The 26141-nt window shown below is 38.9% G+C and overlaps 1 protein-coding gene and 1 long non-coding RNA gene across 3 annotated transcripts; one reads left to right on the forward strand and one right to left on the reverse strand.

The window, feature by feature from the left end:
• On the forward strand, nt 1–23625 carry mmp24 (matrix metallopeptidase 24). Its single transcript, XM_027004987.3, has 9 exons — nt 1–352; nt 12363–12511; nt 12840–12947; nt 14940–15244; nt 16639–16800; nt 17772–17989; nt 18643–18781; nt 20298–20564; nt 22828–23625. Exons 1-9 carry the CDS (start codon nt 227–229, stop codon nt 23163–23165), a joined length of 1812 nt encoding a protein of 603 aa, XP_026860788.3. The 5' UTR covers nt 1–226; the 3' UTR covers nt 23166–23625.
• Nucleotides 17869–22858, reverse strand: LOC113574221 (uncharacterized). 2 transcript variants are annotated; one of them, XR_003410297.3, is made up of 5 exons: nt 22796–22858; nt 21892–21962; nt 21506–21610; nt 18613–18754; nt 17869–18105 (listed from the first exon to the last, which is right to left on the reverse strand). It is a non-coding gene; the product is annotated as an uncharacterized LOC113574221 (long non-coding RNA). The 2 variants fall into 2 exon arrangements; XR_003410298.3 differs by lacking the exon at nt 21892–21962 and having other exon boundaries at nt 22796–22856.
• Nucleotides 23626–26141: the final 2516 nt, after the last annotated feature.

The following is a 26141-nucleotide window of genomic DNA, read 5'->3' on the forward strand; positions in this document are numbered from 1 at the left end:
CGGATGCTTCGGGCGCGCGGAGGTGCGGAGCCCGTCCCTTCGGCGTGCCACTTTAAGAACCTGAGTCTGCGCAATGGCTCTGCGAGTTTCGCGGTTGGTCTGCGGTGAAAAATAACCAGATAAAAACGGAGAATAAAAGTAGGTGCATTCTTTTAACGGGGTAAAGACCACAAGACACAAGACTGGAAATCAGCGGTGGAGGTTGGGGGGGATTGTGGGGACAGTCATGGCGGGGGTGGGAGCGAAGGGGAAAAGGACTGGACTCCCGGGTTTCTGTTGGAAAACGTGTTATTTTCACATTTTGTTCTGGGTCGTCTCCGTTTGCGGAGAAGAGAGGACCTTCATTGTTGAGGTAGGTCAGAAGCGCCCACTGAGAGAATAGTCGATTCATGCATGCGCCTTGTACACCACAACCAGTGCATCATTTAAGAAACGAAGACACCAGGCGTAACCGCTATCTGACCATCGTCTTCTTTCCGCATGCTAGGTACACATTTGTGCATCATATGGAGTAATTTAAACTAACCAAAATACAGGGACCAGCTAGTAAATAATATGTGTGTGTATGTATGTATATATATATATATATATATATATATATATATATATATATATATATATATATATATATATATATATATATATATGGGTTTATTTTGTTTCTTTTGTTTTGCTTAGTAGTAGTAGACAAATAGGTAAAACCTACTTACAACATATCCTCAGACAAAAGCTGTACTGTGCAGTAAACACAGCAACGACATCGGACGGTAAACTCCAACTGCGTCTGTAGGCAACTTGACCAAACCATTTCATATTACTCAATGTATGAACCTTCATCCATAATTCAGAACTATATAAAGCTATATAAAAGACATTGCCTGTGTTTTCCGTGAAGTGATAGCGAATAAATTGTCAGTTTCATTGCGCCACTGTGGGAGGCCACATCATGAACATTTACCATTGACTTCTTATGTATTTTTTAATACAGAAATATTTTTTTTTCACCCCCTACATGACGAAATCGGCTACATAAGAAAATCGGGTACAATTTTTATGTTCACGGACTACATAATTCGGATTAATCGATCAAACAGTGCATATCTAAATTAATAGATTGTCTACTCTATATTACTTTTTTTTTTTCTTTTGATAAGACAAAATGAACGACGCTCTTCGATCACTTTCAGGAGGTGGACTGGCACTCACAGAATGCTTTCGCTTATAACAAAGGTTCCAAATATAGCTTCCTCCATAATTTATCGAAATGGTAGGGATGTATTGGAGCGGATGGAGCAGTGGTGACATGAAGAGTTCAATTTAAGTGTCTTTTCGATGGCTTCTGGAAGCAGCCTTTCCAGCTGTATTCTTATTACAGTAGCGTGTTAGTGGACAAAAGGCACATTAAGACTCACTGCAAGTGGATTTTTTTTGTTGGTTTGTTTGTTTTGTCCTTGTGGTGTTAAATACAGGTTTAGTACCTAATGCTGCATACATATTCTTCTTATTGTTGTTTTTTTATTTTCTGTGTTTTTGTTATTGTACATATTTTATAAAGAATGCAGACAAGTAGTAGCTTCAGGTTTTGGAATACATTTATAGTTAGAGTTTTTTTTCTGTCAACATGTGTTATGTGTTTTGTATCTACTCATGCTAATTTCTGTGAAAATCATTTTCACAACCAACCCGTTAGCATGGCCTAAGGGGCTATTTCTTAATCGATTACCCATTATTTGCTTAGCATAGATGTTTTGTCTTGTACGCAAATAGAATATGTTGCAAATGTGCTGTGTTGCCAAAAGTTTCTGTTTTTTGTTTTGTTTTTCCTTCTCCGTGTGAGAGACCTTTGTTACCTCAAACCTCCATCTTTTGCCAACCCACAGTGTTGTTTCATTCATGAGACCAAAGTGTCCTCCTAAGTGCACTTTAACATACAGACACAAAATAAATGCTGGAATATGTAATGATATAACAATATAACATGGGCATCATAGCTAGGTAAAAATGACAAATAACACTTTGTTAAGTCCTTGGCCTTGTTGTTCATGGCTTTGTCAGTGTTTAAAAAACATCTTGTGTTGTCATCTTTTTTAAAAAAAAGACATCTGGCATGCCTACATATAAATGCAAAAGCATTTTTACACTGCTTTTTTAGTTAGGTGTTTTTTTTTTTTTACAAGCTCCTGTATAGACATGACTGTGTTCTCTCTCTTCAGAATTTAAATGACATTGTAGGACAGAATTTGTATGCATGCCCTTCTAATATTGTCAGGTCTCTTGTGCCAGGGATCAGATTATCATAACACAATCAAAAAGTATCTCAAAAAACCATACACAAGCCTGTTTCAGAATGCTTAACAGTTTGTAAACACTAAAAGGGTCATAATTCACCACTGGTCCCTCACATCTGGCATACTGTATTTACATCTTGCTACAGTTCCTACTATTAATACTACTACAGACCTATTTTAGACTTGTTCCAGAGATGAAAATATCACCTATAATACTGCCACCATGGGGGGGGGGGGGTGCATTTACCCTTGTCTAGGAAACATGTGATCCATCACATATTTGTTATATATACTCATCTTACTTTATTAGAAATATTTATTAAATAGAAACTTGGAGACTATAATCCATATATTGCCATGCACAATTAGTGTTAGCCCGGTGCAGTGCTCACAATTTTGCCACTGCCCTGGCAGTGTCACTGATCTGTTGAGATGGTCCACCAATCAAATAATATCCAGTCAGCAATGGTTCTATAGTCAGAAACTGACAAGTTGTGAATGGGCTCTGGGATAGCTGACAAACTGTACATGACAACAGACTACAGTCCCATAATTTATAGATGTACTTGTAAAGATATAAAATATGCTTATAGGATCCAAATAAAGTGGCCAGTGAGTGGAAAACAAGAAGACTAAGATCCTATGATCATGACAGATAAGTATGTAATGGCCAGACATTGTGATAGTTAATAAGAGGCAGAAAATAGTAGTGGTAATAGAAGTAGGTGTTGCAGGTAATGGAAACATCCAAAGCAAGGAATATTGAAAGTTTGAAAAATATCGGGGACTAAAAAAAGAAATAGAGAAAATGTGAAAGGCTAACACAAAGGTTGTCCCAGTGGTGATTAGAGCACATGGGACTGTGACCCCTAAGATGGAGGAGTGGCTGTGTGTGTGTGTATATATATATACACACCTTCTATGGTGTTCCCAGTATGAAGTTGATATCTACCAAAACTTGTGGACCATCAACATGGTCATGGACACCCAAGGCTGATCACATGGATAGTTAAGGCTAGCCTGTCTGGTCTAATCTCACAAAAGATCTACTGTCACTCAAATTACTGAAAATGTTCATGCTGACTATGATAGAAAGGTGTCAGAACACAAGTGCATCACTGCTTGCTACATATGGGGATGCATAGCCACAGACCAGTCAGAGTGCCCATGCTCGCTCCTCTCCAAAAGCCCAATAATGGGCACATGAGCACTGGACCTGGACCATACAGCAGTGGAAAAAGGTGGTCTGGCCCAATGAATCACATTTTCTTTTACATCATATGGACAGCCTGGGGTGCGAGTGTCACATACCTGGGGAAGAGATGGCACCAGGATGCAGTATGGAAAGAAGGCAAGCTGGCAGAGGCAGTGTGGTGCTCTGGGCAATATTCTCCTGGAAAACCTTAGGTCCTGGCATTCATGTGGATGTTACTTTTACATGTTCCACCTACCTACACATTGTTGCAGACCAAGTAACAGTATTCAGGGTAACAGTATTCCCTAATGGTAGTGGCCTCTTCGAGCAGGATAATATACCCTGCCACACTGCAAATATTGCTCACAAATGGTTTGAGGAAAAGTGTGTATTAACTTAAATTCCTCATATATATATATATATATATATATATATATATATATATATATATATATATATATATATATATATATATATATATATATATATATACAAACACTTAAATAAACACAATACATAATTTTTCTGAATCATGTTGTATTAGATGATAGTAACATTTGCAAAATCATGACAAATCAGATTGTCACCTTATACATTCTAGGGCTTACACGTCTATTTAGCAACAGGGTTCCACTTTTGTTTCAAATGCTTTTTACAGCAAACAGATGACCTGGGTTATTCCTAGGACTGATCTACTTACACCAAGACCCAGGCAATTACTGTGTCATATTTTTAATGATTTTTTAATTGTTGTCATTGTCTTTAAAAGGGGACATACTGGTCACTGTGTATGCAATTAAAAGTGGATGTGAACCAGTGTACTACTGGTTCAACAGGTAACAGACAGCTGACAATTTATTTTCTCTAACTGCTGCTCCTCTATGTTTTAGTCAGATATCTGCTGTAGAACAACGTTTGGCAACGTATTTTGCTCAACAGTTGTACAATAACAATAAGCCCACTTGAAAAGGGATATAAGAGCCTCCAAAATATGTGTAATTTTAGACTAAAACTAAACTGCATAAACCAATTTGTTGAAAATAACTTCACAACTTCAGTTTGGTTCAGTTGCATGCATATTCATTCACATTGAAATCATAAGAGGTGAGCTGTGTGATTAACTTTGAGGGTGGTGGCATCTGGAATACTTCAATACATCAACACATCTGCCCAGTCTACCATCTGGTACCCTGCTGTGGCAGAATAAATCTTATAAAGTCATTGGCAATAAAGGTGAAGATGGTGATGTTGACAGGTGTGATCATTATGGTGTGGTTATTTTAAGACTCGGGGTCTTTTAAATCCACTGTTCCTGATAATTCTATTCTTCCAGTCTCATTTTCAGTCACAATCAAATCCAACCCAACCCAACCCAAGATCATGGATAATTTGTGGGGATTATAATAAGAATTTGACATACTATTGTCCAAGTACTACCTTAGCACTGTGAACAACCAGAAGAACTCTTAAAACACTTTTTATAGATGGTAGCTGGCAGTGAAATTAATGTTGCTAGAACATTATCGTTTATAGATGTATCCAAGACATGTATCCTTACATTTCCTGCCTTACAGAACGTGGTATAATCTGGTATAATCCCATTGAATTGCTTTATGCAAATTAACTATACCACTGATATTTCTTGTTATACAATGTCTATTTTTTCAAAGTGTATTAGTCACTGATATACTGCAGAATGCTATTTTGATCACTGCTTGAGGGTGTTGCTGCACTGTCATGAATGACTTACTCAACACGTTGTGATGTACTGGACTGACAGCCACATTCCTTGAAATACTGTCACTGTGTGGCATCCATTTTAAATGATGATTGACACATGCTAATTAGTACATTACTGAAGAGTTTTCCTTGCACACAAAATAGTTCTGATGGGGAACTTCTGAGGTATATTCATATATAGCAGTTTAAACATGTATCAATGTGTCACATCAACAATAATAATTCACCTAGACTTACTCAACTACCAAGTAGTTTTATGGACCTGACATGAGCTGTATCAAATGTCATTGCTGACTCAAAGGCTATGCATTGTTACAAGCTTTATGGTGTGTTTATATATTGATGCCTACTCTGATGACCTTCCTGTGAAGACATTTAATTTGTCAATCATCTTTATCATCTCCTGAACTGAAAGGATTAATAATAATTGATCTCTTAACTAGTAAGCAATCTGTCTCTCTATGTCAGAACCCAAGGAGTTATGCAGACTCTCAGTAGTCTATCAGACAATTAGAGACATGCTATATCCCAGAGAAGGAGAACTGCTATTGCCTCCTTCTGACAGTTTAATTTTAGCTAGGAGCAGATAAACCCCAACATTTTGTTGGATTTCAATGCAAACAATCAGCAGTTATTTTCTATTAATATATTTAGCATGGGGTGAGCTAAACAGCAGGCTTTTGAATCTCTCTGCTCAGATCTGTTTACATTTCATCTTATTATCTTGTGAAATGGATATTTAATGATGTTTGGTTATAGTTAACCCAGTTTCTGCATTATCTTCTGTCATTCTGTGAAGCTGTTTTGGTTTCATAAATCATCCAGGTGGCAGAAATGTCTCCTGTTTCCAGAGGAGTCTAAGATGTTCCTCTTGTCACTGAAGAATCAACTACATGCCCAGCATTATGTTATCAATGGTTAGGGGAAAATGCTCTAAACATTTGTAAACTTCTACAGTAAATATTTCCTTTTTTGTTGTTCAGGTTGCAGATATAGTGCTTTTGTATGTTTCAAGGCAGAAAGGTTACATTCAACTTCTTATTTAACTTACTTGATGCACTCGTTGCAGGCAGATATCACAAGGATCGTAATCCTGAAAACTATATGACCACAGCAAAACTGAATTCTATAGTTCAGTACTAATGTCCTGCTTCAAGGATCACCGCAATGTGATGCCTTCATAACCTCTAGCCTGAATATGTGATCTGTCAACATGATTTATTTAAGTCTATTTCAGAATGTAGCACTTCAGAGTAAAATGTTTTTTGGAGATAAAGGGGGAGGGGGGAATCCTGTAGCCATTCAAAGCAGTATATGATATTGTAGTGCTTGGCCTATATACTGGATATGATGGAAAGACATGTATTGTGTTTCTTCAGTTAGATAATGCTTTCACTGAATTGCTTGTACAAAACCAGAACCCATTTATTTGTTCGACTTTTTATTTTTATTTGTCTGACCTTTTTATTTCAACTAGCACAGATCTCAGTGTGCTGAAACAAGCACTGGTATGAGGAAAATTCCCAAATGTGTGATTGTCCTGACTGTGTGAGTGTGAAGATGAATGTGTGAAAGCTTATTTTTTAATGTTGCCTTTGTTCACTGGTGGCCAGTATTTTCTGTTTGTTTATTTTTTTTCCATCCTGTTGGTGAGAACAAGATTTTAAAAAAAAATTAAATCACACCAAATCTGTATCCTACTCTATGCGTAGCATGAAGCTTTATTGACTTTGGTTGAGTAAGTACAGCGTTTGAGTATGCGCATATGCGTGGGTGGCTGTGGACAAGGAAGGTGCTAGAACAGAATCTTCTCGCTAGTTGTGGTCACAATGAAAGCGCTAAACCAAGTTAAAGTCAATACAGTTTTGTCCTTGAGAAAATATATGTCTCATCACCGTAAGCCACTGCGAACAAATGGGAGAAATGGAAATATTTCCCCTCCTCGTGAACAAAAGAAAGATGTTCATCCATTATACTAACATATTTTGAGTAGCAATATTGTGAGCTCGGGATACAGCACTGCTATTTATACTGGGTGTGTCTCACTTGATCTATGATATTAACTTATTGCTCTTCTATTGCCTTTAATATATAACTTTGCCTGCAGTTATATATTATAGAGGCTGTGCTGTCATTGTTAACTATGTTAATACTGTACAGATGTAATGTACTATGTAATGTACAGATGGGTCTTGTCGACCTTGGTTATTGTTGCAATATAGATAAGCAATTAATGAATTAATAATTATAATGAATTAATAATAACAATACCTGCGTCTGAGAAGTTAATGGTTAGCTGTGAGAGTGGATTGCTGTGTTTGGTGTGTTCAGGCCTCTGTTGTTTTGATTCCCTCTGCTCTCCACAGACACCAGTAGCAGCTCTCCCTCTCTCCTTTGTCTGAGCTTCACTAACGTCTCTGCTTCAGTATTCAATGCACTGTACGCCTACCATCCCCCACCCTCCACCTACTGTACACTCTGCTCTCATCTTTCTCCCTCTCTCTGTCTCTCACTTTCTTGCCATGTTACATCTCCTCCTGTCTGTCTCATGGCTCACTTTGCTCTATTTCCCTTCCTTTCCCCTGTCTTTATCGTTCGCTATCTCCTTCAGGTGGGACCATTACTCTCTTTTCTCTCCCTGCCTTCATCCCTGTTTCTCTTTGCTCTTACATCTGGCCTCTATATCCCCACCCACCGCCCTCCATCTAATTTTCTCTTGGTAAGTTTAGCAGAAAACATTATTTTAGGGTAAGCAGGACAGTATCTAACAAAATGTTCCTTTCTGGGTGAAAGTGAAAATTGAGGCTATTTTGTGCCAGGCCTTGTTTTGAGGACACCACCCTGTCTCATGCTGCTCCATGAGATGGATGAGCATGAAAAACACTTTACCAGGTTTCCTCTACTCATTTATGTCTCCTTTTTCAGTGTTTCTCAGATGCAGGTGGGAGTGTCATTCTGAGAGGCAGTTGGGAGTGTTTCTCATATGCAGGTTGGAGTGTCATTCTGAAAGGCAGGTGGGAGTGTTTCTCAGATGCAGGTGGGAGTGTCATTCTGATAGGCAGGTGGGAGTGTCTCGGAGAGTGCCAGAAGAGACAGGTTCATATTATCCATTTCCTGTACCATATTGATCTTTTTCATGATGAGATATGTCGTTCCTTTGAGCAGAGACAAAAGATGTGAAGGCATCGACATGGAGATCAATTATACATGGATTTGGAAAAAAGGAGAGGCTGTATGACATAAATATTCCAAGCCATCTAGAAGTGTCTGTCATTTTTTCTAATGCCTTTTTTTGGCCTATAGGGTCTAGATTTTTCTAGATTTCTCCTGGAACCTAGGAGCGGAAATAGAAGCTTCCTTAACACTGGCAATTACCTCACCCCCAACCCTCAACCAGCTCACTCAGAGATATGTCCATATAAGTATGAAAACCTTTCCTTCCATAGAGAATTCCTAATAACACTAGAGTCAAGCAATTTTGATTAGGAGTTGCAAGGAATCCATTTCGTAGCTGATCTGCAGGAAGTGTATGGACTACAGATCATTTATTGTATTTTCAGATAAATCAATTATACTTTTTTAAGCTTTGCCCATTGTTCATGTACAGAAATAGCTTTTGTAAATGGGAGACAGCAAAGGCATTGGAAGTTTTATAAAAGTGATGACACTGTTATATGAGACAATAACCATAGCAGCACTAAGCTCAACATTTTGTGAGAGGAATATTTTAGCAGTATGTCATCAGTTAGTCACTGTACAATGTACAAAATGTTCTGATAAGCAGTCATCCATGTAGAGCTCAAGGATATTGTACTGAGATTAGGTTCAACCTGTCTGGTGTTAAAGTGGGCCAGCCAACATATTAGACTGTGATCAGATCACAGCAAGAACTGTATTCTTAGACTCCTGCAGCAATGCCTTAACAAGCACTACATAGTTTCACTGAAATAATACTAATAATAAAATGACTGCAAAAATATAATTATTAGTGAAGCAGACCTAGATGTTCAAACACCAGTTAGGTAACTATATTTAAAAACCCAATAAGGAATCATTAAATGGTGCTCCGATTGTCACAGTTAGCTACGAACGGCGCACAAGGTAAAATGTGTTATGGGTTGCAGTCTTATAGCACTGTTTTGTTGTTCAACAGCCAGTCAGTGTGCTTCTAGAACCTGGTGTTCCCTGTGAGCTGCAGTGATTCATGACTGGTCCATGCACAATAAATCTGTATTTTCATTAGGTTTCTTCTTTAAACACAATCAGCCTAAACCCTAAGAGACATCGCTACATTAACTACGAAGGACATAAAAAATTCAAAACAAAAATTTAATAATACATTACTTCAATAAATAAATTAAGGCCATATCCAAATCTATCAGACACTTTATAAAATAGATCACTTTGAAGCTAAAGGGGAATTCAGTGATTACATTCAGACTGTAAAGATACCTGAGAAAGACAGAATTTTGTTTTTATTTTATTTTTTCACGATAAATCAAAATATTTTATCTCACTTTTAAAACGTATTATTCCATGGTAGTATGCATCCACCCATTAAGCTTGAGCTGATGCACAAAGAACTGGTATCTATGGAGACCATATACAGTCAGCACTGGAATGGTACAGGACTTGTGTGTTATGAGGACCTAAGTTGATGCAAACTGCTACTTGAACTAGAGTTTCTATATTTATGCTCACTGAGTGCATAGTACACACAGTACACCACAAACTCTAGTGCATTGTTTTTATATGTATAATAGAAAACGCTGCTTCATTGTTAGCTCATACCTTGCCATAAATAAGAAATAGCCATTACTTTTGACTCACTCAGTTGCGAGGGTATATGAGGTGAATTATCCTAACGTAAATTTTGTTCACGCTGGGCAAAATTAGACATGATGGTAAAGCTGAGAATAAGAGCATTTCAGGAGAACTATCCCCTTAGAGAAATCTTGTTCGTAGTTTAGAAAATTTAACTACTTACACATGCTCATGTTCTGGTTTTGTGAGCCGGAAAGCTGTATAAACAAAATATTTAACCTTCCGCAGGTGAATTTCACATGCCTTTATAGTTAAAAGTCAGGCTAAAACGGCAGCGTTACACGTTTTATTGCACGCAGCGTTGCAAGTCGCTGACGAGACATCATCTTAAGCGTGGCGTTACCAGAAATACAATAAGCGGCTAATATCCGACAATGTTCGTCGGGTCTTTGTTTTGAAAGCACCTGCGTGATGGAGCGGGGAATAAGCGCTGCCTGCTGCTCGCAGAGGAACAATAACGTGGCTCGCCAAGCTTCGCCAGCTGCAAGTGTGGTCAGATCTGCAGCCATTGCGCAGTTCACGGAGCCTAAGGAACAACGAGTAGGGAGAAGGGCTGGACACCTTAGTGATATTTCATTTGGATCCTCTACTGAAAACCAGCTCAGAATAAGTGCCTCGCTTTCCTACTGCGCCTAGTAGGTATAGGGCATATAGTAGTATAGTAGAGTATTGTTGTTCATGCCAGGGGCAGTTCCATATTCATACAGGGGTCTTTTTGAGTATGCTGAAGCACACTGAAACTCTTTCTCTCTCTTTCATCAAAGTAAGAATGTGCACACTGGTCTTAGCTGGGTCTAGTGTATGCTTGGTGGGTGGATGGTGTAGTTGTGCTCACTGTAAGAGCACTGGTGAATTATTTAATGGAAGGGGGATAATGCAGCAGTCTCTGTGCCACTAGAGGTTAGGCTATCCTCGCAAAGCAGAGTGTACTATCTGGCCAAACACAGTCCCATTCTTCTAGCTTTGTCATAACTAGGCGCATGCATTCTTATCACGAGTTTCCATTTTTAGTGATACATAATGATACATAGAGAGGCTGCATTAAATGTTGAATCCTGCATGATTATTTCATTGAACATCTTTCACTAGAGCAATTTTATTTAATGTACAGTAATTGTATGCAATAGTCCCTGTGGTTTAGCATTTTAGTGTTATTGGTTTATGTTTGTCTTTTTAGTATTTCATTATGTAATGCCTTATTTCTTAAGGTTTAATGGAAAAAGAATAATTGGTTTTATAGATGCAGAATAATTTCACTTTTTAAACAGATTGGAGTTGTCTTTGACGTTGAATATAAACCCTAGAAAAAAAATTGGTTGCAAGATGATGGCAGAGTTAAAGTGGCTGTGTCCTGAACCTGACATCACCTGGACATGGATGCTAACTGTGAACAAACAGAGACCAAGCAGCACTGTTCAGCATATGATTGTTTAAATAAAATCACAATATGGATTTTATAAGGCATTAACTTACCAGTATAAAGGTTCTCTCCAGTTCTCCAGTGGTTGATATGTTGGATTCCAACCCCCTATTTAGTAGATAGATGAGAAGCAAAAATCCCTCCATTGAAATATTCATGTTGAAAATGGACCCGCAGCACTGAGCTTAATTATAAAACCCTTTTTTGTGTGTGTGTGTGTGTGTGTGTGTGTGTGTGTGTGTGTGTGTGTGTTTGTGTGTGTGTGTGTGTGTGTGTGTGTGTGTGTGAGACACTATAAAATGGGGGCTCTGCTTGCTGGGCTTTTACTCTGCTCTTGTCTCTTGGGAGAGATGAACACTGAGGAGGTGAGCTGGATATGGTGGTGTGAGATGAGGACAGAAGTGTTTTTACATACAGAATGTTCTTTTTTTAATCATAATATAGCCTATCATAATTACAGGGGAGGTTTGATCACATCATGAGATCTAGGCCACAGTGAGTTGTTTCTGGGGAGCACAAAAGAAATAGAAATAAGGTTCATTCTGCAATGGGCGCAGAAAAAAGGAAACTGTGGTTCTGTGCTCTTTAAGCACTGTGCTCTTTAAACACCATTTTTATGGATGTATAACGAGTGTGTATGATTTTACCAACCCTTTATACTGAAATATTTCATGAAAGCAAATGCTGAGCTTATTTGAAAAGCACTACCTTTAAATTTGACTTTAATGAGCCGGATCCCTCAAAATAACATATCTTACGCTAATTAATGGTTACTGTTTTATGGTAGATGCCTCCATGTTCCTCGAGACGTGCCTTCCTGTGTCCTTTGGGAGATTGTGATTTTGGGAAACCCACTTTACTGAAGTGTTATGCCCTTTTGTGCATCTGCCCTCAGACATGGCTGAAGAACTATGGCTACTTGCTCCCCCACGACGTCCGGACGTCAGACCTGCGCTCGGAGAAGGCCATGCAGTCAGCTGTTGCTGCCATGCAACGCTTTTATGGCATCCCCGTGACCGGAGTTCTTGACCAAACCACCATCGAGTGAGTCTCGCCTACACTGACCTATGCTGTTAGATAGTTTAAGAAAGATAGTTCATTTGATTAGATAATTTAAGAAAGTGGTATTGCTGGTGTAAATTACATTCATATATGTTCAGCTAAAACAATTAAACGCAGTAGCGTCATTGCTGTGATGTGAGAAATGGTTTTACCAAACACTATTCAGTAATGTCAACAGCATTCTGATTATCTTACAAACGTCATGTGTAATAAGCTCAGTGTTATGCAATGAAATGTTTGCATCAGTATTTTTATATCATAACAATTATTAGTGCTTTTTTGCTGGTTTGTGTGGCTGACTGCTGTTTAGGTGGATGAAGAAACCTCGGTGTGGCGTTCCCGATCACCCCCGACGGAGGAGAAATAAACGCTATGCCCTCACCGGTCAGAAATGGAGGGAAAAAAAAATCTCTTACAGGTACAGAGTCCATTTCTTTATACAGTAAAATCCCCAATGTCGAATATACACCTACAGTATTCATTTATTTGCCGCTGGACACAGATGAACACTGTAAGATTTAATTCAGCACTGGGGATTTTGCAGTGTGAGAACTGAAGTCAGAGTAAGTCAAGGCATGCTTTGATTAGCTGGATTCTTCCTGTCTTACAAAATGAATGCACAAGAAGCAATATATAAATCTGCTATTTATAACCAAAAGATGGGTAAATTAACAGATCTGTGGTTTAATGGTGTATTGTATTTGGTTGTAGTACATCTGTGAGTATACCCTGTATTGCTCTGTGTGTGTAACTAACTTAAACTTGATAAGATGGCTTTTTGCCTGCTAGGGCAGAACATGCTCTCAGCCTAAAGTCACTTCTCAGGGTGGTTAGCTGATTTTCTCCTTTTTTATTATATGCACCAATATTGGATTCACGGAAGGTTGATATATATTTTTGTACATATTGCTTATGCAATAATGCAGAAACACTTGCTGAAGTGCTCTGCTTTGGCAAGACAGGGAAAATAACCCAGTCTCTCCTTTTTGGGTGAGATGGAGAGGGAATGAGTAAAAGATACAGTATTACTTCAAGATATTTTACATACATATTTTATGTATGTATATATGTGGGTGTGTATAGGAGAGAGACACAGAGAGAGTGAACTGCTTTTAGTGTCACTGAGTTGCTGCCTGGTCTATATTTAGAGTGTCTGTTCAGGTGAATTTGATTTGATCTTTGAGCAAAGGGTGGGGGGGGGGGCTCTGTGCTTTTCTTGGCCACCAACCATCCCCTATTCCACCAAGTAAACATGTAGCTATTTTTATTCAGCAAGTGGATACAGGATTTGTTGTTATAACGACAATGGCCTCGTTCCTTTTTAAACTTTATGATAAATTGCACATTATAGCAAAACATTGCCTTTGAGTTAATTAGCTTAATATACAATACTGAAATGCTTTCCTCATCAGGATTTATATTGGTTCCTACTAATCTCAGTAAACCATTCCATTTCAGATTGGAGTGAGTCAGTGAGTTTTTCCCACCTCTGGGCCTTTGGCTGTGAGATAAGGAGGCTGCCATCTACCTCTGAAAGGACTACATTGCTTCATTTGCTTTTTTGCCACATATATTTCAGAAGCATTGCTTTGTAGATTAATTCATTACATAACAGTACATTTCTTTGATGACTATTCTTGCTTGTTTGATCTCATATCAGCCTCTCAAGTATTTATGTGCAAATGCCAATATGCAGTACACTACACGGTCACTAGCTAATTAAAAAAATTAGAAACTGCTGCTCAAACTCTTCAAAACACCTTGTAAGTGTGCGGTGTTTTTCAGACTAAAACCCGTCTGTTTACCCAATAGTAGCAAACACAGGACCGTTATTGTTTTAGACAGCTAGGTATTTTGGGTTGGCTCTCAACCCAACAATGACTCTGACATGTGTAAAAACAACAGCAATGTTGCTGCACTTAAACTGAAACAGCTCAACACCCACAACAGTGTCACTGACTGCCCATGTCAGTGATGCACTGAAAAAAATCTGCCACCTAAATAATATCCAGTTGGCAGTACTGTGGTCAGAAACTGACCAGTGATAAATGGGGTAGAGGCTGACTAATCTGTGCAGGGCTACATATTATAAAATTCACTTCTGACACAGATGAACCTAAGAAGGTGACCAGTGTGTATAGGTAGAAGAAAGGTATTTTGTAATAGACTGGTTAGCGAGAGTGTTTTCCATATGTGGAAGAAGTGTATCTTCAACATGGAAGTATCTGTAAAAACATTTGTACATAAGAATATTTATACAGATTGTTTGTGGATAAGGGCTCTTCATGATTGACCAATTTCTTGCATGTCACTGAAACCCATTCAGCGATATTGATATTGAATGCCATTGTTTGTAATGTATGTGTTTGTTGGTTTGCTTGTGTGTTTGCTTGTTTTCTGCTCTCTTCAGCATACACAACTTCACGCCTAAGGTGGGGGAGAAGGACACCCAGAGGGCGATCCGGCAGGCCTTTGATGTGTGGCAGGCAGTGACCCCACTAACCTTTCAGGAAGTGGCCTACTCCGAGATCAAGAAAGAGGGCAAGGAGGCTGACATCATGATCTTCTTCGCCTCAGGGTTCCACGGTGACAGCTCACCATTTGACGGAGAGGGAGGCTTTTTAGCCCACGCTTACTTCCCTGGACCTGGAATTGGAGGGGACACACACTTCGACTCGGACGAGCCCTGGACATTAGGAAATGCTAACCATGATGGTAAGTGAGGATCCAATGATGTGAAACTTCATAGAGTGCTTTCCTATTCCATCATTTCTTTATTGGAAAACATACTCAGAACAACCAAAGAGAAAAACGCAGAATCCATTACACAACTAGATTGACCTACTTTGATGTCATAAATCTTGTAGAACTACTGCTACTGGGAATCACTACAATTTCTTCAATGTCAGTATGAGGGGATGTGTGTTAGTCACTGCTTCCACTGATTAGTCATCCTTTAATAAATATTTCATTGTATCTTGATGAGAACACACCAAATTCTGAGGATCAGTAGCGAATGCAGAGGTAGCCGGGGTAGATCTAGAACGTCCTTTTTTCACTTTTTTCACTTCAGGACCCAAATGAGTTTACCATCTTCCTGTGACCCAAATCAGACTCCTGCGACTGAAATCATACTGAATATTTGATATAATTTTAGGGATACTTTTTAGGGATTTTGATACTTATGAAGCACTTCTACATCTCTTCTACATACAGGCTCCAGTTAAGTAGTGGTAGTTAAAGACCACTTGGATTAGAGAATAGTGCTGACTGCTATATTCTTAAATTCACCAGAAAAATACCAAACAACATTTTATCAGCAAGTCTATAAATTCCTAAAAACATTTGTATGGATTTGTAGTGGGGTGAATGTATTATCATCAGCAATCTTAAATAATGAGCTTGAATTCCAAATGTATTATTCCAAGCACGAATAAAGAGTTTACATTCCAGAAAATAATCAATCAGGGACGTGGAATCAGGGACAGTCAGGATAGAGAACGCTCTTTTGTTCGGGAATGCTCAGAGTCTCTTCCTGCAGGAGGTCAGTCAGAGGGGCCACTGGGTGTCAGCTCACACGGGCAGCCTACATTTGAGGTCAAAGTAATACACCAGTCACACACCAGCAGTTCAAAATGGTGCCACTGCAGAATCTGTAGCTCACTCATTTATGCAGTGGAGCACTTGCACACCTTTCCATACACACACACAAAAAATGTTTGTTGCAGGTGCCTTCAGACATGGCCACTGTGTCAGCCCTGACTGGTTGCAGTCTTCTCTAGACACTGTCCTTGGGCAAGGGGATCATTTATTTAATGACATGCGGATGGTCTATACCTCTCTAGCAAGAGAGAGAGAGTAGAAGAGGAGAAGAATATTGAGGAGCCAGAGAAGAGGGTGAGTGAGTTAGGGCTAAGACACATAATATAATGAGGTAAAAAGGGAGGGAATATTGATCACAGGACAGAGGAAAAAATGGAGGAGGGTACACAGCAAACCTGATTGGATGTTGATGTGGCCTGAATGTGAAAAATGAAAAAGAAGAGTCCCTCTCACCACTGTTACTTTAAGATGATCATTTATCAACCTAGCCTCTTTGACTCTTGCAGGGAATGACCTTTTCTTGGTGGCGGTGCATGAACTGGGCCATGCATTGGGTCTGGAACATTCAAATGACCCCAGCGCGATCATGGCCCCCTTTTACCAATACATGGATACACACAACTTCAAACTGCCACTAGATGACCTTCAAGGCATCCAGAAAATTTACGGTATGGACAAAGGTTCCATGCCTCTATGCAAACATTCTGAATGTAATTTTCAACTTGAGGCATACAAAACGTGGATGCTGCTAAAAAATGGTTGAATATCTAGATTAATATGCAATATCTATAATTAAAGAAATGGCTTGAACAATCAAGGTCATTGATGCCTGTAGTATGCAAACATATATTTAATATCACAATCTCAATCAAGTGCAAGACATGCCATGCTTGCAGATCCTTAGATGTTGCCCTAGGGTTCATCACTTGTTTGAGGTTTTAACAGCGTGCCCTTGCACTGAGTTTTGTAGGACACCCACTGCTAGGGAGAGTAGAAGCAATGTTTTCCTTACTGTAAACTGACAGAGGCCAAAATATATAGAAAACCTATATTGTGATTTTTACCAGCGTCATTTCTTCTGAGGTTCTCCTCAAGTGTCTTTTGGGCATAGTACACTTCACCAAGATTTTCAGGTCAGGAAAAAAAGTTTTTTATGGCATGGCAGTTCAAACCCACAGCTGGACATCTGACTTTTTCTGATTTTTTTAACAGGTCATTGCCTGTATTTCATTAGTCACCTTGATTCTTCAGTGAAGATGTGGCACTGTTAAATGTTGCATTTGTTGTTAGTGCATCATGAATTAGATCAGACCATATTTTCAGAATTATTCATGCAGAAATTCAGACAACTTTGAAGGGTTCATAAGTTCTGTCTTATTATTTTTATTATTTGCCATTTTGCTATTATTTTAACACGGTTTTCCTTGGCCACATTGAAGACTGATACATTTTGAGACATTGATACATTTTAAAGACATTTTAATACCTGGAGGAACACCAGTGCTTTAATGAATGAACAAAAAAGAAAATGGCAAGATCAAAGGCATATGGATAACACAGCCAGGACTAAATGAATGAATAAAACGAGTGAAGCTCTGCTGTTCTTTCATATACTGAAACAAAACATCTCTTTATGTAGGAATCCCAACAGCGATGTTGGAACCAACCCGGCCTCTTCCTACCCTCCCTGCCCGACGCACTCACTCTACATCTGAGAGGAAGCATGATCGACAGTCTCGTCCCCCGCGGCCGCCCTCTGGAGACCGCCCATCTTCCCCTGGTTATGGAAAGCCCAACATCTGCGACGGCAACTTCAACACGGTGGCTTTTTTCAGGAGGGAGATGTTTGTGTTCAAGGTGAGCCGTCACCAACATACAATAGTGAAGGTCTCCTTTCTTGCTCCGTGTCTGTTCATTTCTCAAATGTATCCATTTGGCTTTTTATTATTTTCTGTTGAACTGGATAAAAATCACTAAAAGAGTAAGGAGAAGCAAATTTGGTTTCAGCAGATTGGGAAAGACAGATGCATACATTTGTGTGTATTATGCATTAATAAACTAGGTCTGAGGTTTCTGAATGCATTTTAAATGTATTTAAAGGTCAGCAGCTGCCTGATGCGAGTGTTTTTGAAAGTCTGACCACCTGATCACATTTAATCATATAATTTCTCAGTATTTTCTATGTAAAATTGCTATCCCAGATTACTCAGGCTTTCTGCACAGCACAGTCTATCAGTCAAGACCATCTTCCATAATCCCATAAAGAACTTATCTCTATTTATTTATAACAACTGATTTATTTCTGAAAAAAATCTAACTGTAAATAAGACTATTCAACACTATATTTTCAGATGTCACAGATTAAAAGAGTAAGTTAAAACAAATATTTAAAAACCTAGTGCGCAGATGTGTGAGGGATTGTTATTGGCTGTAGTAATGTAGACCATGTCCTAGTTTAGTGTTAGCTAGATACTAATTACCTTTTGAACTATATCATTTTCTTCTGACAGGATCGCTGGTTCTGGCGTTTGCGGAATAACAAGGTTCAGGAGGGCTACCCCATGCTCATTGACCAGTTCTGGAAGGGTCTCCCACCCCGCATTGATGCAGCCTATGAGAGATCTGATGGCAAATTTGTGTTCTTCAAAGGTAGGTAAACACACCTGAATTATTATGGTATACAATGCTAATAATAGATATGTAATGTTAAAAATAGATGTTGCCACTTGACGAAAAAAATCTACATGGCACAGGATGTTCCATAGCAAAAAGAAGCAATGGCACATATTTCCTATTCCAGTGGCACGGCATGTAGTCTCCAGCAAGGAGACTACAATTAACAAGCATGCCTTGAGAGGAAGGGAGTGGAGTGACAGAGGTCACATCCTTAGAGCAAGCTGGGGTTAAGTGCTTTGCTCAAGTACAGCTAGGATTGGAGCCTTAGAATCTGCAGCCTGCCTCCCATGGTGCCTACCCAGGACTGAGCCCATAACGCACCTCTATGAGGTTAGGGCTACTGGTCAAGATTAATTAATGCTAACAATATGTGACTAATTCATTCTAAAAATGTTGCTTGTTGTGCTGTTAAAGCCCACTAGGTGAAGACAAGTCTGCACAAGATTCTTTAGCTTGTATGAATTTTCATGAATTTAATCTGCAAAGTGCTGCTTCAGGCTAGTTTCCTAACTCAGGAAACCTAAAGAAATCCATTTTCTTTTAGTGTGCTTACAGTAGTAAGTTAAATGCTTCCTCCATTTTTGCAAATATGTGTTGTTTTTTCAGGCATTTAAAAATGCCATGGTGGAATAATCAGTTCTAATTATCTATATCATTAGGTAACGGAGTTCCTTGCTGAAGTCTTATTAAGTCTTGATTCCAGGTCCCTAAGTACAATGTGTCCTAAACGAGGATACATACCTAGAACAGCCTTCATAAATCATTATGCAAACAGTTAATCAGTTTTAGACTAATACTACTTGAAGTGTTCTTTCAATTCAAAGTATAGTTCCAGCAAAATGTTAATAATAGGCTTTTGTGGCATTCAACATCATTCTAATCATGAGCCTAATCTCAAGAATTGATTATTCAGTTGACTAGAGTTTTTACCTGATTAGAACTCTTTATTCAGTATTGATTGTTCTCAAAAAATTGTCCAACTCTTAATTATCTTCCGGATAACTCTAATATGCATCACTCTTGATAAAACATTCTTTTTTTTCTTTCTTCTCATAATCCCTCTTTTTCAAGAAGCCCCATTCCCACCTTCCCTTAGTGAATTACCCCAGTGCAGTCTTGCTGTGCAGATAGATGCTGAGAGGGATATTTTTAGTCAAAGGCTCCAGATCTCTGATGCTTCATCAAGAAATAAGATTGCAGGAAGCCTCATAGAGAACCTAGCTTTTACATCAATATTGATAAATAAAAGGTTTATGATAATTTTCTCTGTCTCAACATCACAGGCCGTCACCTTAGCATACACTCTGAAGAAATAGTAAATAGTAAATCCACATTTTAGCTTTTTATAGTGTCTTACGTTTTGTTCCACTTTCTGTCAAGCAAAGAGAGTATTAGTACTAACTCAGGTCTCTTGTATCCCTGAGACATGCTTTCAACACCCCTCACTTATGCCATGTTTCACACTCTTATCTCATTTCTTGTTCCACAGATAACAAGTACTGGGTATTTAAGGAAGTTACAGCAGAGCCAGGCTATCCCCACAACCTGGTGGAGCTGGGTAACTGTCTGCCCCATGATGGTATAGACACAGCTCTACGCTGGGAACCCGTGGGCAAAACTTATTTCTTCAAGGGTGATCAGTACTGGCGCTACAACGAGGAGAAGCGGACGGCTGACCCAGGCTACCCCAAGCCTATCACTGTTTGGAAGGGCATTCCTGAGGCCCCACAAGGAGCCTTTGTCAGCCGAGAAGGATGTGAGTGACATACACAGCAGCATATCAGCCTTAAAGGCTCTTCAGGGCCTGATGGCCATTCCAAAGAAGCCAGCGTTGAAAACAACAGGGAAAGTTAAAGTGTACTATTACATCATAAATCCTCATGGCACTCATGATTGTGTTTGATCACTATGATAGAGGGATTCAGTGGTTAGTATGTTACTATACTATGTGGAAAAGGATGTATATCAGTAACACATGACAATTCAACAAACGTCATTGCATTAATCTCCAGATGAACACAAAAATGTATTAGCATAGCCAATTCGGGGAAACATAATTTGTCAAATTGCAACAAACCTCCTCACCCAGCAATTACAAATTCATGGCATATATTTTCAGATGGATTGCCTTTATTGGAACAACAATCATTTAATATTTCTGCACTGAAGCATAGCTTTTTGTGGTGAGATGTGTTTTGTGGGTGTGGTGAGTGTTTTCATTGCTTGTGCTATAATCTTTACTATAAAGAATGTGATTAGTTTTTATCTGGCACATTGCGCTGCTGTGTTGTCATGTTGACCGCGGTGGTTTTGGTCATGAGTCACCCTCGGTGTCTGTTTGATAACAACATTGGTTTGTCACAACGATGAGTAGAGGAGATGAATAGCTTTTGGCTGTGATGTATGTCACTGCACCCCTGCATAAAAGGCAGCCAGTATAATAAATCCAAATTATTATTTACCAAGTAATGATAAGGGTGGACACTTTCAGATTAATGATACTCTGGGTAATACATGAAGAACTGCATTAAAATGCAGAAGTGTTGGAGTCTTTGGAAAAGACACAATTGGTATAATCTGGGTTGTTATTCTGAGCCTGTTGAGCTGCTGTGTTCATGATAATCTGAAGTAAAGTGCCAAGGATGCAATGCAATGCAAGCTAGTCTAAAGCAGGGTCCGGGAGGGTAGCATATTTACCTGACAACTGATGACAAGCTGAAGTGATGCAACTGGCTGGCCTCAAGTCCTTCTTTTAGCAGCATGAAAAGCTCCTGTGGTTTTAATGTGCCACAACCTTTATATCTGTCATTAAAATTAAGACATTGTTAAGCACTGAACAGAATGTGCTCCTTTTCTGAGTTATTCACACATTTTAACTGTAAACTCTTTGGTTAGAGGGCACAGTCACAGTGGTCATAGAGATGGTATTTGAAACAGGGAGAGTAGAACCTTTAGTTCTTTCGCAGTTACTCTGCATGTGTTGATCTTGAATTTGTACCTTTATTCTTTTAGTTCAAAGTGTTGAACATTCAAGCCACTACTTGAGCAATCAGTGCTGGGTTTAAAAGAAAAAAGGAAATTACCAAAGAACCTTTACTGTCTTGACATTCTGTAACCTTCAACTCGAGTGGTAGTGACAGATGAAAGCTTGCACCTTCGAGGTAAACAAAATCAATCAGAAGAACGGCTCTGCAGCCCACCAGGCATAATCTGTCATTGATTACATATGATTGCTGCTAAGGTAAAGAACAGAGAGCTGCGGTTTCAGGTTCACTGCACCAAGCTTCATACGTGCGTCCAGCACCCTGGGCCGTGTTGGCTCAGCACATGCGAGCTTGAGCCGGCCGTTTACACCGCAGCTCCACATGTCCTCTACACCACACCAGCAGCACTCTTTGGCCTGTGTGTTTAGCCTAGAACTCATGATTTTTCAGTCAGTCAGACCTCCCTACGGAAGTCCCGCAGATAAGTGGCATTGGGGAAAAAAGAGAAAGTGTGGGAGTGAAAGGAAGGGGAAAAGGGGGAACTTAATCAATCACACTCACAGGACCTGTCTCCCACCATTTGGTGTGTGTCCATGTCTGTGTCTGTTTACGAGCATGTGTGAATGTGTGCGTGCATGTTTATCTAGCATTCACAGTCAGTCAGTCTCTGAAGCACTGTGCAACATTGGAATTTTCTCAACTATCTGTCCTTGAACCTTTAGAAGGACACATATATGTCCTCATGAATATAAAGTGAGTTGTCTGAAAAGGTTATGCGTCGTGGTCTGCATGTAAAACCAGCATTTGCTTGTAAAAGCCAGCGCTTGCTTTGAGCTTTGATAAGCACATTACTTTACCTCAGTCGTCCATGACTCCCGCTCATGTTCACAGCATGTGCAGAATAAAATTGGGATTAATCCATTTATATTTTCAGCCCTTTCATAGGCTCAGATAGCCATGCTGTGAATTATGCTTCTAGAATACTTCTATATCCGATACCCACCTGACATTTTTTCTCTTTGGTGCTCCTCCTAGTTTATACCTACTTCTACAAGGGAAAGGACTACTGGAAGTTTGACAACCAGAAGCTGACAGTGGAACCAGGCTACCCCAAGTCGATCCTCAAAGACTGGATGGGTTGCGACCAGTCACAAATGGAGAAGAACAAGGACAGGCACCTCCCCCATGACGATGTTGACATCATGGTTGCCATTAATGATGTGCCAAGCACTGTAAATGCTATTGCCGTGGTGATCCCCTGCATTTTGTCCCTTTGCATTCTGGTCCTTGTTTATACCATCTTCCAGTTCAAGAACAAAAGTGTCCCACAACACGTGACCTACTACAAACATCCAGTGCAGGAGTGGGTATGACAGGCTAGGGGGCGCTACCGAGTCAAACACTAGAGGATGCTGGCGAGGGCTATTAAGACAACATTTGGAAGCACCTACATGACCAGTGCCTGTCTACTGTGTCGTTGTGGGGGAGGGAGTCCATACCCTTTCACACGTGACCAAACTTCACAACAAAAATTGCAAAATTGTCTCTTTTTTTAGCATGAGCCAAAAGCACAGGATTGCTAGGCTTTAACTGAGTGGTGGGTTGCAGGTACAGGAGCTAACCATCGCTTTGGCCTTACAATCCTTCTGTAAGCCCATCCCACACCCATCCACTCTCACCTGGCTGCAACAGGAATTGAAGGATCACCACACTGTCATGTCTCCAAGGAGCGCAAGAGGAATTGTAGTCAGATGCCAGTGTTGTCTTGCTCTCAACACAAACCTGTACAGGAATTTCAAACGCTATCAAACAAGTCAAACAAACATCAAAAAACAACAAAAATGATTCAGTGTTAAAAGACTTGTATAACAAAGTAGGTAGAAATGACATAGAAAGGATTACTAAGGACTTATGTGCATCATTTAGTCTTTTTGATGTATTGAGTGCAAGACTCAAAGCTCTGTTAGTGTGGTCTTTTGGTGACTGTAAAAGGACAGTATCCTATTTGAGGCCACTTCTCTGAGTTTTGCTAACTTCTCAAACTTGTTGAGGAGGACAGGTGGCCTAACATGGAATGGGGTAATTTTTAGATATCTTGTTTTTTTTATAGCACTTGTTCATTTCCTGTGTTGCTCCCACTTAACAGATAAGCACACAGCAGGCAAGACAGGTTCATACATACTTCTGTATTTGAGCAGTATAAAAATGAGCAAGGGACTCCTAGTTTTCCTCACATGTATATGATGTAGCTCTCTTTTTTAGCAGTTCTTCAGTAACTCAGTAACAGTAACACCACATTTGGAGGTAAATATAGAAGTTAAAGTGGTTTTATGTGACATCATTTCAGCATATGCAAGCCCAGTAGGGTTTGTGGTTGAAATTTTGAAATAACTAGGCGAGAGTCATCTTGACACCCTAGCTGATTACTGATGGTTTCTTCAAACCATTTGCCTCTTTATACCTATAATTCCCTTATCTGTTGCATTTTCCTATTATGATATTAACTACCTAAATTTTTATCTAGTGTCATTTTTATTAACACAGTATTGCCTAAAGAGAATTCAAGGTGGGAATGTGTTTTGCAATCTATTATCACTTTTGAATATAATTTAAAAATTCTAACCATATGGCATTTCAAAATGATTTGTCATCAGTTTTCTTTGAATGTTCATGTTACAGGGAAAAATCAATTCTTCTTTAAACCATTTGGGTTGTTTAGACTACAACTTGCTCTTGCAGAAGAAGTTTGCTTAGGGGGATTTTATTTTTATTTAGTTATATATATATTTTTAGATTTTACTTTTTTTGATGCAAGACCTTATTTGTTAGTGTCACATCATCATCAAAATACTGCTAATGCACATCCTACAAATATGCAAATATGTTTGACCTTAAACATTCTGGCTAAAATGCTAGTTTTTGACAGAACAAGCAGTGATTATAGAAACGGTTTTATGAATACGTTAGATTTGCACTATTGTGTGATACTGATTGTGCTGTTTCTTTCTAACTGTGTGAAGTGCGCTGTGTGGCAATCCTGTTTGTCTTATCAAACATCCAAGCATTCTTGATTTGTAGATGAGCACAACTATGTAGAGTTCATATTTAATTCCTGCACTTCCTGCATTTTTACATGGTTTGATGAAGAAGATATGAAGTACTTTAGTGGTCAGCCGATGCAGTAGTGGCACGGGAGTACTTCATTCCAGAGACTATTTGATCATTTTCAGTGTCATAAAGTTGTTGACATTTGGCATAGATCCCACTTATTCATTTTAGAAAGGTGTGATAACATTTAATAATCCAAATCTTACATCTAGAAAGCACCAGCTCCAGTCCATGAGCCTGTTTGGAGGCAGACTAAAATGGTTTAAAGGTGAATAGCTTCTACATCTGAGTGCATTTTGTATTGCCTTATTTTAGTTTGAGTTGTCCTGTCAAATGCTTTTTGTAGGCTTTACTGTATAAGGGTACTCATGTTTCACTCATGTTTACTAATTTTCCTCTGCAAACTTTTAGTGAGAATAACTTAAACTATTTCATTTAGTCAGACTACATTAGCAAAGGGTTATAACCTAAATATATACAATAAAAAGGAAAGAAAAAACAAACAAAAAACAACAAAAGGGAAAAAAAAATAATATAGAAGAAATGCTTGTAACACTTAAAGAAAATGTAGGACTGTGTATCCTAAATGGATTGTTAAGATACTAGAAGATTTCCATTTTTCGAGTTTCCCCAACTAGATAATGTGTTTCATATGGCTTTATTTTGCCATTTTATATTTTCACAAACTTACTCAGTTATTAGTGGTTTCTTTTCAAATTTTCTTTGCTTAAGCGCATGGCCTCTGCATTACTTCCACAAAAAACTAAGATTTACCTTAATCCAATAGTCACTCTCTGTTTATCCCACAGAGAACAATTAATGTATAGTACAATTAATGTATAATTGACAGTAAGGAGTTGGCTTGTTCTCTGCTTTTTATGTTTGTAGGTTTACTCTGGACTTGATCTTTCACTTATACAATTACTTGAAAATTTGTTATATCTTTCCAACATTTTTGCTTTAGTCACCATAGCTACCAGGGCAGTGGTAGTTCAGTAGTTAAAGTAATTTACTTGTAATAAGAAAATTACCAGTTCAAATTCCACAACTGCTAAGATGCCACTGTTGGGTCCCTGAGCTAGGCCCTTATTCCTCAATTGCTCAAGTTGTATTCAGTCATAATTGTAAGTTGCTTTGGATAAAAGCATCAGCTAAATGCCAGAAATAGTGATTGTCATCTGCATCTGACAAAATGGTAGCAGTTCAGATTTGGACATCTTAGATACAGAAGTGATACTACA

Source organism: Electrophorus electricus, chromosome 7 (genome assembly GCF_041902795.1).
Source record: "Electrophorus electricus isolate QZ-2024a chromosome 7, ASM4190279v1, whole genome shotgun sequence".
In the NCBI taxonomy this organism is placed as follows: domain Eukaryota; kingdom Metazoa; phylum Chordata; class Actinopteri; order Gymnotiformes; family Gymnotidae; genus Electrophorus; species Electrophorus electricus.

What these genes read in the sequence shown, in the direction of transcription:
- mmp24 (XM_027004987.3), top strand. Translation starts at nt 227, where the DNA reads ATGGCGGGGGTGGGAGCGAAGGGGAAAAGGACTGGACTCCCGGGTTTC. An exon ending in CAAATTTGTGTTCTTCAAAG is followed by an intron (nt 18,782 to 20,297) that starts GTAGGTAAACAC and finishes CTTGTTCCACAG; the next exon opens with ATAACAAGTACTGGGTATTT. An exon ending in CTTTGTCAGCCGAGAAGGAT is followed by an intron (nt 20,565 to 22,827) that starts GTGAGTGACATA and finishes TGCTCCTCCTAG; the next exon opens with TTTATACCTACTTCTACAAG.